We start from the raw sequence: 12,833 nt of genomic DNA, 5'->3' as shown, positions 1-12,833 counted from the left end.
ACAAGGCTTAAATGTGCCCAATTTCCCCTTCATGTATATTGTATGGTTACCCGATGCTATGGAAGAGCCTAACACTATTACCAACTTGCATGTGTGGACAGGAAATTTTCGAGGGATTCTAGGGAAAATAACAGAGATCTAGTAGTACTCCTCTGCTCACCGACTTTTTCTTATCTGAGTTGAATTGTGATTCTTTTATTTATATAAACAAAAAATTTTACTACCCAACTAACTTATTAGGATGCAGTGGTCGATATTCATCAACCCATGAAAGCAAATGCTAATTATAATATTGGTCAGTTCTGCTGAGATTTTCAACTGATCCAACAAAACTTCTTCGAACACTAACCAAGTTACACAACCCCCAATGAAAGATCAAACTCATAAACAAACTGATTCTTCCGAGTCCCCAACATGTTCTTCAACAGCTGCAGCACTAGTTTCTTCTCTGGTGATTGTAAAAGTTGAGGCAGAAGACCCAACAACTTCTGCTTCCGTATAGATTGCCTTTCTCTTGCTTCTTCTCAGCCTCCATTTTCTTAACATCTCCGAAACGTCTTCGGGCTCTTCATGAACATCGTCTACTCCGATCTGGGGTTGTTCTTTATGCGTTTCATCAGTCGCCAAAGTTGTTTCTTCTTCTCTCTCACCGCGCTCACTCAAACTCAATATTGACAATGGGAAGAAGATTGGATTACACCAGTTAAAAAGAGCGATCAGTAGAACAATGTACGTGTAAAGAGTTGACCAAACATAGAATGTCCATTTCCAACTTCTGACCAACTCTTTTGTCCATGGCAGCTTTGATTTCATCACAATTTCGGCTTCATACAACTGTGGGAGATGTGTGGTTCCAGCTCTTGGACTCAAAGTCACTCTTATGGCCTCAGTTCTTGGATACCCTTCCTTGTGCCTTAGTACTTCAAAAGTTATCTTTTGGGTTTCACCAGTGATTCCTAGTAGTAACGGGATGCTCATAAGAAATGTTCTTGCAAGTCTAACGGGAAGACTTCTGAACCTTAACATGCAAGGCAAACTTGATTTTCCTATCACTAGACCATTGGTTGATAAGAGCTCTGCACTCAACTGATTAAAAAAAATGAAGTAACTAATAACACTAATTATGTAAAATACCTTCTTTTAGTTTCTTTTTCATAGTAATTTACACAAAACTTTCAAAATTGGACTTTGAAGGAATGGAAGTGAAGTAAGCGGTGCTCATTTGACTAAGGTATATTAGAACTTTGACAAGAACAGGAAATATATAATGCTCTAGAATCAGTAATGGATTTTTTCCTGTTATACTCCCCTAAAGTTTTACACTTCACTTTATGTACTCCCTAAATTTTGTAGTAATCCGTCTCTTTTCTAGAAAGTGCACTAAAGTCAAATTTCATATCTGATTCTTGGAAATGATCAGAGAACATAGATTACACCCGTTTGACCATACAATATATATATATATATAAACAAAATGACAAATAGTTTCTAGACATACCTGAAAGACCCCAATGTCTCTATTGAAATCAGATTCAGGCATCAAAAGGACCACAGAAACAGAAAATGTATGACCAACAGGAACTCCAATCTGCTTCCTCTTGTGACTTCTTTCAAATACAAAGAGAGCTTTAGGATGAGCCTCAGTGTAATCAAAATGCAACTTTTCCTTCAAAAGCACGGGCTCCTCCACCCACATTTGGACCAACGCAACACCCAAAACGACAGCTACTACCAAAACGACAAGCAAAACCATGCAGACGTAGGCAGCCCCAAAGACCCCAAATCCCAGTTTCTTAAGCAGCACAATGCTTCCGTGGGTGACCGTGGAGGGAACTTTCTTGACGGCAGATTCGACGGTGACGGTGGTCTCCTCCGCTCGGTGGTAAGACTCGGAAACGACTGACATGAGGAAGAAGATGGGAGAGAAGAGAAACGACAGTGAGTTGTAGATCAAGTCTGCCTGGAGAAGCACTAGCTTTGTGAACCAGTCTGATTTGGGCATTACATCGTAGGTTTCTACTTCTTCTTCTTCCATTAGTGCTTGTGGTTGTTGTAAGCATGACGATGAGTTTTATGAGATGTGAGAGAGAGAGATTCACCACCTGTATTGTGCATGAAAGTAAAAAACGACACGTAGTAGCAAAAGCAAAGTAAGGACGTGACAAGTGTTGATACATCGGTCAGACATTTATCGTTTTATTTGTAAGAGCTTTTTTCCGTACCCTAACCGACAGGTTAAATTTTTTTTTTTTAATTAAAGTCACATGAAATTACGTAAAAATTAAAAAATATAAATTTAATAATTAAAAAAACTTAATTTATTAATACGTCTAAGTCTATTAGAAAATCTCTCACATTTATATTCACAAAAAGTTTTGTACTACTTTATCGAGTTCGAGTTACATAATCAAATTTTGTCCAATAAAAGAAAAAAAAAAAGATATCAAATTTTCTAGCACATTGAAAAGAGCTTGACGGGATGGTAAGTCTATTTTTTCCCGATGCAGAAGTTATGATATTCGAGCTAAAACCGTCGATGTGGTTGTCAATTCATATATATATTGTAGAAAATAATAGTCCAATTTTAATCTTAATTATTTTATATCAATTTATGTTTTCTCACTTTTTTTAATGATAAATGTAGTTATTTATTATTAATAATATGTGATAATTTTTTTAAATAAATTACTAATAAAATAATAATAATTCACATGATACGTTAATAAATAAATAAGATAAGATTAATATTGATATTTCTAATATTGTACGTATCGTATCTCATAAAATTGTTTTTTCTTTAAGAAAATTTGAATTTCTTCAAAACAGTATCCCAATGTCTATATAGAAGAATCCAATAAGAAAAATCCTAGCATAGAAAGAAATACGAAAAATCCAATATAGGATCATGTCATGGTTAAAATATGAGCCTATAAAATTACTCCGATAAATTAGAGCCATGCATCATATAAACTATTCATAATATATAACTTAGGACCTTAAAGTTTTAATTTTGATAATACTTAACAATATAATATGATTCAATGAATAATCAACGTCAATTAATAGATAACAATAAAGATTTAAAATGCATTCCAACATGTCACTCAACTAAAAGTTAGATGTGCATCTGTATAAAAATATGGAGACATTTACATTCATTAATATGTCATTAGTTGTTAGATACAATAATTACGACGGATTTTTAAATTTAGAGTATGATTTGTTAAAATTAAAAACTTGAAAACCAACATTTATCAAATGCGATAAGTATATATAATGCACGAGTGCACAATTAACCAAATTACTCAGACCAACTCCCCAATGTGTTATATTATTTTTAAGCGTCTCTTGGAATAAATTCCCACGCCCTTGAAGAATGGAAACTCCAAGAGTGAAAGATCATTTTTTTTTTTTTATATAACAAGCACGTGATAATTATATATTTTTCTTTTTTTATTTATTAATTTATCTCTGTAAACTCTCCTATTCTCTGGCCAGTTTAGTCTACTGATTTGAGTTTTTAATTTGAGTTGAGATGTGATTTTATGTGAGCGCTTTTTACTCTAGCAAAAAAAGTTAGATGTGACTGTTTTTGAGAACTTTTTACTGTAGTAAAACTCAAATCAGTGAAATAAACAGGGCCGCGAACCCAACACTATGGATTTGAACTGAATTAATGTTTTCGTGAACCATAGGAGGAATAAGGTAACTTAGCATATGGATATATACGTTTACATAATGACGTCGATGATTTATGTGATGATGATTGTTATGATAATGTGGTTATGGTTTTAGTTTGTGTGGGTGCTATTGCTAGAAAAGTGCTTAAAGGTACACATCTCTTAAGTTGTTGAAATCTGTTAACTTCAATACCGGCTCAAGAGTAAAGCGATTAACGCAAGGCCAACCTTAAATTAAGGTAACTCAAAACCCCTTATTATTAGGATCATGACTAAATAAATATCTTTTACACTTACAACATTAATTTGTTAGAAAACCCACCTCCCTCTTTTTATTGACGAGTTGTTTAAACCCCTTAACTAATCACCTTAATATCTCAAAATGTTGCACATGTTAATGATGGTTTTATTTCTATAAGAAATCTTTTGTTTAGGTTCTTAATTTAATTCCGTAAAACTCATAAAACAAGAATTAGTATTAAAAGATGTTTATTTAGCAGTATTATTCTCAACATTTACTCTTTTTGTTTCTTCTAAGAAGAGAATATTTATATTTTCAAATGTTAATACTTACTTTTTAGTCTCACAGTTCAATGATTTTCTTTTATTATATTTGTTCTTAATCATACTCTCTAAGAAAAAGTTATTTCGAAGAGTTTGAAAAATAGAAAGAATAATATATCATTAATTAGTTATTTGTACTTAAATTAGTCTAGTTATTTTTCTCTTTTATATTACGTTACATAAATATATTTATGGCTGTCATTCTTAATAAGAACCCAACTAATTGAGTACCACATTGTATAGAAAAAAAAAATGAGTGAAAATTGTTTTTTAAAAGATATTATGCAAATGCAAACTTAAAATATTCATTTAAAATTTGCCTAAAAATCCTAATTGTCTAAAGTCTATTTGTAAATTACACAAACAAAAATGATGTCAGCTATATTAAGCACTCAAGACTTTCAGGCCACGTAGTTCTCTAGCTGTAGAGGTTTTCAAGTAGTCCACAGAGATTTTTCAGGACTGTAAATCTATAAATAAAAAATCCCATCCAAGAAAAATCTTATGAAAATAAAAAATCCCATCCAAGAAAAATCTTATGAAAATAAAAAATACAAAAACCTAAATTTAATTGACATGAGAACCACATGTGTGTTTCTGCTAGCGATTCTTACGGTGAGAAGAACAAATAATTAAGCCCAATGTATATTTAGTTATTTTTTCTTATTTTTTATTTTTAAAATTTACATTATTTAGTCTTAAGTTTTCCTCACATGCGAGCAAAACTGCTTACCATAAACAAAAATTTATCCTAATTAAGAACTTTCTATTTAAAAAAATAACAATTTTCTTTTATGGCATCGAAATAAAAAAAGAAAGAAAATTAGTATGTCCCACGTCAATGTTAGTGAGAACATTAAACAAAATATTTATTAATTTTTATTTAAATAGAAAATAGATAGGAAGACCAAAAAGCAACACTCTTCTTTGTCCAGCTAGAAAGGCACCTGTGTCTCGTCTCTTTCGCCTTCTCTCTGTCTTCGAAGCTTCGACTCCATCAATGGAGTCGAGCTGAAACTAGGTTTCAATTCCCAAAAATCCTTCTTCTTCTTTCAAATGCCTTGATCGAAGACCGACCACGACGTCGCGCTTCGAGTCCCAGTCTTGTCGCTTTGACGCCGAGGCACGCAAATGGGAGAAGGACAAGACTGGACTTCCGAAGATCGGAAAATCTTAATTCCGACCTTGGGGGAGGAGGCGTTGGGGCTGATGACGGCGTCCAATTGCGGCGGAGCCGCCACCAGTATTGCGGAGCGGAGGGCGGCCAAGTTTGGGTTCAATGCGGTGAAGATCAGCACCCCACGGTTCCGGACCACCAGTCCTTTGGCTTCGCCGGCGGCTCGGTCGCCATGCCTCACTATTCCCGAGGGGATTAGCCCCACCGCCTTGCTCGATTCCCCTATAATGCTTCCAAATACTCAGGTCATATGAGTTCTCAAAATTTTCTTTTTTATGATTCTAGAAATGGAACTTCTTTTATATGGTTTTTTCATACGAGTTTATTATGTTTTTTACTAAGCTTGTATGTAAGCATTGTACGCGGAATTGATTATGCATTTGTTTCTTTGATGGGTAAGATTATTTCAGTTCTGTATTCTTAACATTTTACGCTTTCATGTTTGGCTCAAAGAAGTAAAATTTGTTATTGTGTGAAGGAAAAATACAGACTTTATACAAGTCTATAATCAAGACAAGGGGACATGAATTAATTGTTCTTACTCACTTGAAAAGAATGAAGTTTGGTTACTGGGACATTTTGGTTGAGACTTTATGCATATTGTATAGTATATCAATGCACACAACTCTCAACCGTTTTCACATACTTCTCCGGGGAAGCCCTCTTTAATTTTTCTTAAATCTGTAATGCATTTCATGTCTAGTCAAATAGGGATTTTTGTTTGCACACTCCCAACATTCGAATTTTTAACTGATATCTGAGAAGCTTACTAAGCCTTCCCTGTTACGCTCAAATTACCAAAATTTACACTCTTCAGACCTTAGGTGTTGTAGTGTTGATCACTTGGTGGGAGTTTCTTTATTGAATGATGACTAACTTCAGAATTAAAACACGTGAAAGGTGTGCATTTGGCAGTCACAAGAATGGATAATTATTTACATATGACGGTTGTGGAAATTAGTATCCGTCTCATTTTATGTTAAATATTCTTACTATGGTTAAGAAGTTCCACTCCACGGCTGTTTGATATAATTTTCCATGTACGTAATCTTCTAGGTACTGCCATCTCCCACCACTGGAAAATTTCTGTTGCCTACTTTTAGTCAAGAGAGTTCCATTCTGCATTCAACAACTCGTGAATATCTTAACAAGGGTAATGCTATTGACTCCTTCAGATTCAAACCCTATGGGGAGAATAAGTCTCCACCTCGCTGTTCTAGTTTTGGAAATCAGGTAATTGTTTGTCGCCGTTTTTCTCCCAGAATAATATCCTAGTGCACTACACACACATATACATACACATTCCACACACACTTCACTTACCTAGTTCATCTTTAATTTTCCTTTTCAATATGCAAGTTCTTTTTCAAAGTTTTTCTTTTGCTTGCTATTGATAAATCTATTCAACGAGTTTGAAAGGCCTTATTATCAGTGCCGGTAGATCTTACAATTGCCATATATCATGGATCCTTCTTTTTTTTTTTTTGGTTCCTGTCTGAAATGTTGTTGATTTTTTCCGTACTATTGCATCAATTGCTTTAACCTTTGGAAAATTCTCACTAGCTTGGTTTCTATATGGTGCTGCTAGCAAATTTAACGTGTCTATAAAATTGAAAAACAACTTCTGTTCATTAAAAATAAATTATATTTTTCATTTATTATTTGAATTAGAATGAGATGCATAAGGTGTGAGATTATAGGTTCTAAGTGAGACTGTTTAAACACGTGCACATATATTTCCTTCGGCCTGGATATTTACTTGCGATATTGAAACTTGTTTGCTTTTTCCTCAATGGAATGTCTTAGCGAACTGATGCTGTGGATCAAGCTATGGTTTTGGACAAACCATCTGTAGGTTTTGAGTTCCCGACAGAGTTTGCTGGAGAAACTACAATAAAACAATCTTTGGATTTCTCTAATGGTGTGAAATTCTTCGACAATGCGATTACAGATGCCAAGTCTGTTGACATGAAAGTGTCTCCAGATGTGGCAAGTGATCAAACTTCTCTCTCAAGAGGAACTATTCATGGAGAAGATGATGCAACACACGATCCCTCAGAAGGGAATCATAATGTGTCTAACCAAGCAGTTGGAATAGCGAGGACTTCAGAAGATGGATACAACTGGAGAAAATATGGACAGAAACAGGTTAAAGGAAGTGAATATCCAAGGAGCTACTATAAATGCACCCACACAGATTGTCAGGTGAAGAAAAAGGTGGAACGATCACATGATGGTCAGATAACAGAAATCATCTACAAGGGTTCCCATAATCATGCGAAACCTCAGCCTAACCGTCGAGCTGTACCTGGATCAGGATTTTCATTCGATGAGATGCCAGAGGTAAGTGAAGGAAGTGGATCTTGTCTTAAAGTTGAAGGTAGGTCAGGGTCTGTTTGGACAAATGTTCAATCGGGTTCAACTAGTAATAAACTTGGTTCCAATGGGAGGACTGATGGTATGGAGATAAAATCCTCAGCATCTGTTTTAACGGAGCTTTCTGACCCATTATCAACTGCCCAAGGAAAATCTATTGGAATGATTGAATCAACAGAAACTCCAGAGCTTTCATCTACAGTTGCTAGTGACGAGGATGATGAAGATGGAGCCATCCAAAGAAGCATGTCACTTGGAGATGATGCGGATGACGAAGAACCTGAAACAAAAAGAAGGTATTACTTTTATCTAGCTGTGGTCACTGCCAGGCTGCCATGAAATATGTTAATTAATCTTCTGCATTGGTTTTTCCTTGCAGGAAGAAAGAAAGCTCCTTAATTGAAACAAGTTTGACATTGAGGTCTGTTCGAGAACCAAGAGTAGTTGTCCAAATCGAAAGTGACGTAGACATACTTGATGATGGCTATCGCTGGCGGAAGTATGGTCAAAAGGTTGTCAAGGGAAACCCAAACCCAAGGTACCCTATTTCTCGATGTCTGTATGTTGTGGATGTTCACTAGAATGCTCGGGAATCTCTGGACTCGCATCGATTCATGAACATGAATGATAGGGAGTATGTGACTTCAGAATAATAGCTCGTGGTAGCTCTTCATCTTCATCTTCATCTTTTAGGTTTCTTATCTCAGTTACTATGTCATGCTACATATAGTGACAAGATATGGGGCTTGCGCTTCAATTACAATGTGGCTTGAAATTTGTTTGATTTTCTCTCCTACAGGAGCTACTACAAATGCACAAGTGCTGGATGTTCAGTAAGGAAGCACGTGGAAAGGGCCTCCCACAATCTGAAATTTGTGATTACAACGTATGAAGGAAAACACAACCATGAAGTGCCCGCAGCCAGAAACAGTAATCACATGAACTCGAGTGGCGCCAATGTATCTCCAGTTACTGCTAATAGTGCTCAGCCAGCCCTGACATTACCTAGGAATACCACCATTCCGAAGTCCGAAACACAAATACAAGATCTTGCCCCTCAGTTTGACAGAAAACCCGAATTTAATAACGAGTATTTGAGGCCTAGTTTCCCTGTGAGTTTCAGTAACGGAGCCTCCTCCCTTTACCCAATGAAATTTCCTCCTTTACAAAGTTTCATACCTTATGCCTCTTATGGATTGAATCCTAACTGCATCGCAATTCAACAATCTAGTTCTGTAACCCCTGTTGTTCCAGACTTCCCAATGTCACTTCCATTGGCTCTTCCCCCTTCTGGGAATCTCTCTTTGGTCGGTTTTGATTTCAACAGCAGGAAACCGGTTGCTCCAATTCAGCCTATGCTTTCAGGGCAGCGGCTCCAGCAAAATGATGTAAGGTTCCTCCGACCCAAAGAAGAGCAAAAGGATGATATCCATTATGATGCTCGTGTGCCTCTTGTGGATCACGCAAATGCAGCCTCCTTGTCATCTTACTCTTCTTCAACAGCATACAATCAGATTATGGGAAGTTTTCCTTAGTCTTTTTCCCAGCAGTAAAGCAATTGAGGCAGACTGAACTTGCTCTTTTTCACTTATTAAGGTTTTAGTTTTCTATATTTTTATAGCGATAGTTTTTTCTTAACAGATGCATATTATGAAATTGTTATACAAATTGGATACCATAAGGTGTATCCAATATCATCCACATTGTTCAATTCTATCAATAGAAATTTGAATATCAAGCGCATTCATTTTACATCCAAAAATTGTGACTTCGTGTGCATCATTTATCTTTCCTAGCTGGGATTTTAAGTCACAAAGCGTTTATATAGAGAGGGAGTGATAGAAGAGTACTTTTTCTTTAAAGATAGATAGTTCACATTTTTGCACTACTTTCGTCAGTAATCATCTATACCCCAAATATATTTTAAATGACAAATGATATTTATCTCGATAGAATAAAACTTTATACTCACAAAATAGTAGGTCTTACTAAGTTGGGTCCCATTTACTCACCTAGTGGGACCCACCTTGTGTAAGTAGCGGGGTTTAACCTATTCATCCCAATGGGTGCTCATTTTGAATAGAATAAGACTGGATGAAACATTCAACAGAGCAATCAGCTAACTTCAGTTCTTTAATTCTACTAATAGTCCTCCTTCATGTGATGAGAAACTGAGAATGGGAAGCTTGTGCTTCAAGTTCAGTATTTGAAGAGCGCAATAGTAATCTTATGTCCCATAAATCTCAATCATGCTCTATAAGTAGTTGATGGCATCTTGCCATCTTCCTCTCTCTCAAGACAGAGTCTCAAATCTTAAACACAATCCTTCACATGCATTTCCAGTGATACAATCATTCGCACAAAATCAAAGATTTACAAGTAATCATCTCATAATATATTAGAACCATAAACTAAATTCATACGATAAAGTAGAACTATATCCTAAGACATTGTTCGTCAAACGATTTCCAAAAGTTTCAACCATGAACTGTAGTGCGAGCACCATTTCAACTATGAAAACCAGAGACAAGAACAACTACCACTTCATTTCGACATAAACACACATTAGATCGTTGTACTAGGAACATGCTTTTTAAACCTTTTACAACTGAAAAACAGTATGCCACTCTATGCAGTATCCACGTTAATACGATATAAAACCCAATACAAAGCTGCTGAATTAACCCAATATAAGCATGAAACTTTTAAACTAATTGAGAAAGTGTCTAAATATGGACAAAATCTCAGTTGACCGGATATCATCACCTTAAACAACTATTAAGAACATAAATTAAGCGTTGCATGAACCCAATTGACTTTTGCGCAGTAGTAAAAATCAAGGGAAAAAAAAGACCAAACATATTCTGAAATTAAAGCCACCAAACGCCTCAAAAATAGAAATCTCATCGTCACCATCTTTATAACCAGCAAGAGAGTATAATCGGTAATATACATCATCATTATGATCATCACCATAAATCCCAGATTTATCAAGTACTACCTAAACAAGAGACGAGAAACAACAAAGGACCCACTTTTTTTTCTCCAGACGCTTCCCCAAACAACAGAAAAAGCCCAACGAAGTCATTATATAGATTTCCATCAATACGATAACATTCAAACAAACCCCTCGATCGATCAGCGAGATCAAGACGAAACTTTTCACTTCTTGTGGCTGCCGCGAACGCCGGGGCGAGCCTTGGACGTTTCGGCGGCATGGGTAGCGTGGAGATTGGAGAGCTTGGACTCCTCGGCGTCGTGGTGAATCTGCATCGACTTGATGTCCGGTGCGGTGATCTTGCAGTGCGGGCACTCGTATTTCGCGTGACCGCCCTTCTCCACACCGACGCGGTCGGCAAGGCCGGCTTTTCCGCCGCCGCGATTCGTGGTGGCGGCGTCGACTTTGGCGGCGATCTCCTTCGCCGTGTGCTTCTTCGGCTTGGCCTTGCCGGTCATGGTTGAGTCTCCGATCGCCGGAACTCGCGGAGGGTTTTTCTGGTTGGGGAATCGGACGGAAGGTGGAGAAGAGGAAAACGAGGAAACACCCAAAGAAGACCCAGGAATTGAAAACCCTAATTGAAGCTTGACGGAGATTGGGTGATGGTGATATAAATAGGCTTATCTGCATTTTGCGGGGTATTCTGGTGGGTTCGTGTTTATTTTAAGCTTGGTGAGTCCGCGAGAATGCGCTAGTTATTGAATATTGATCTGATTGGTGTAGAAGGCTTTAATAGATTTGGCCATTTGGGCATGAATTGGGAGCATGTGATCATCGCCCGTTTTTCCCCTCTTTTATTATTCATCATAAGTAATTTGATTATAATTGATACTTATCCTAAGATTGGATTTATCTATAGATTGTTTGCATTAACCCCGGAAAAAGTATGGTTTTTCTCTTTTCTTTTTAATTATACAAAAGAAAATAAAATTTAACGAAACAATTATAAAAATAAATAAATAGGTTACGAGATAATCATACGTGTCTTTAGCCAAAAAAAAAAAAAAAAAAGTGTTATCATTTTAATGCTATGTGATGATAATCATCTCAGATATAAGAGTTTGAATAGTACATATGTAATGTATAGAGAGGATCAATGTTACGACAATATAATGATTGCGCCACTTAACATTAATGATTATAAAATTAACCTTGGTAATTTTTCTTAGTTATTTGGTTACACAATTAGACGTATCCAATGTCAAAATATATAAATTCCTCCTTTTCAATTTCCAACCCTGACTTGAACACCAAGAAATCCTCCCCGTTCTTGCTTTGATAGACTTTTCCAAATGCCATTAATTGGCACATTTGCTAATTTTATGTAGTTTTTTTTATCACTTTATGGGACATTTTATGTAGTTGAAGCAATGTTATCAATGTTTACTAAGCAATATTATTGTTATTTTTGCAGTTATCAATAGTCTTTGTCGTTCTATGCTATAAGAAAATGTCTTTTTAGTACGCTTTTTAATTTTATCCGATATGAGACACTAATGTTTTCTCAAAGTTATCTGAAATTTTATACTTGTACTCGGGAATATAGATACCAATATTTTCTCAAAGCTATCTGAAATTTTATACTTATACTCAGGAATATAAATTTATTTTGTAGTTCAATTGCACAAATTAACGGAATTTTACTGAAACTTCTTTTTACTACCATTCTTAGGAACATTGAATGCAGCGTCTTTAAATCAATGGCATAGTGTTGCAGATCATAATGCAATGGATAATCAATAACGTCACTGATATATATATATATATTAATCTCTTAATTTGTTTTTTGGGCTTTTATAATTTTGCAGGTTGTGTTTGAGGTGTTCAAGGTCTTATCAATGGCATTATTCCAAATCACGTTTTTATAAGAGTTAAAGAGAATTATAAAGCAATTGTTGGTTGTTACCACTGAGAGTGACACCAACCATATATATGTATATATATATATAATATGTATATATATATATATATATGTATGTATACAGAGGTCTTTAAACTCAAAAACAAAGGATTTCACATAAACTACTAACATGTCGGA

General features: G+C 35.7%; 3 protein-coding genes across 3 annotated transcripts; 1 reads left to right on the top strand and 2 right to left on the bottom strand.

Annotated features, from left to right (window-relative positions):
• Nucleotides 1–381: 381 nt before the first annotated feature.
• On the bottom strand, nt 382–2,021 carry LOC21398242 (seipin-1). The gene is made up of 2 exons (XM_010112774.2): nt 1,499–2,021; nt 382–1,086 (listed from the first exon to the last, which is right to left on the bottom strand). The coding sequence occupies exons 1-2, from the start codon at nt 2,000–2,002 to the stop codon at nt 382–384; spliced, it is 1,209 nt and encodes a 402-aa protein (XP_010111076.2). The 5' UTR covers nt 2,003–2,021.
• Nucleotides 2,022–5,170: 3,149 nt separating this feature from the next.
• LOC21398241 (WRKY transcription factor SUSIBA2) lies at nt 5,171–9,534 on the top strand. Its single transcript, XM_010112773.2, has 5 exons — nt 5,171–5,666; nt 6,478–6,654; nt 7,228–8,093; nt 8,177–8,335; nt 8,597–9,534. Exons 1-5 carry the CDS (start codon nt 5,376–5,378, stop codon nt 9,330–9,332), a joined length of 2,229 nt encoding a protein of 742 aa, XP_010111075.1. The 5' UTR covers nt 5,171–5,375; the 3' UTR covers nt 9,333–9,534.
• Nucleotides 9,535–10,688: 1,154 nt separating this feature from the next.
• On the bottom strand, nt 10,689–11,396 carry LOC21398240. The gene has a single exon (XM_010112772.2). The coding sequence runs from the start codon at nt 11,251–11,253 to the stop codon at nt 10,960–10,962; it is 294 nt and encodes a 97-aa protein (XP_010111074.1). The 5' UTR covers nt 11,254–11,396; the 3' UTR covers nt 10,689–10,959.
• Nucleotides 11,397–12,833: the final 1,437 nt, after the last annotated feature.

Source organism: Morus notabilis, unplaced genomic scaffold, assembly GCF_000414095.1.
Source record: "Morus notabilis unplaced genomic scaffold, ASM41409v2 Scaffold120, whole genome shotgun sequence".
In the NCBI taxonomy this organism is placed as follows: Eukaryota; Viridiplantae; Streptophyta; class Magnoliopsida; order Rosales; family Moraceae; genus Morus; species Morus notabilis.
The sequence above is the reverse complement of the archived record's forward strand: the minus strand, read 5'-3'. Positions and strand labels throughout refer to the sequence as shown.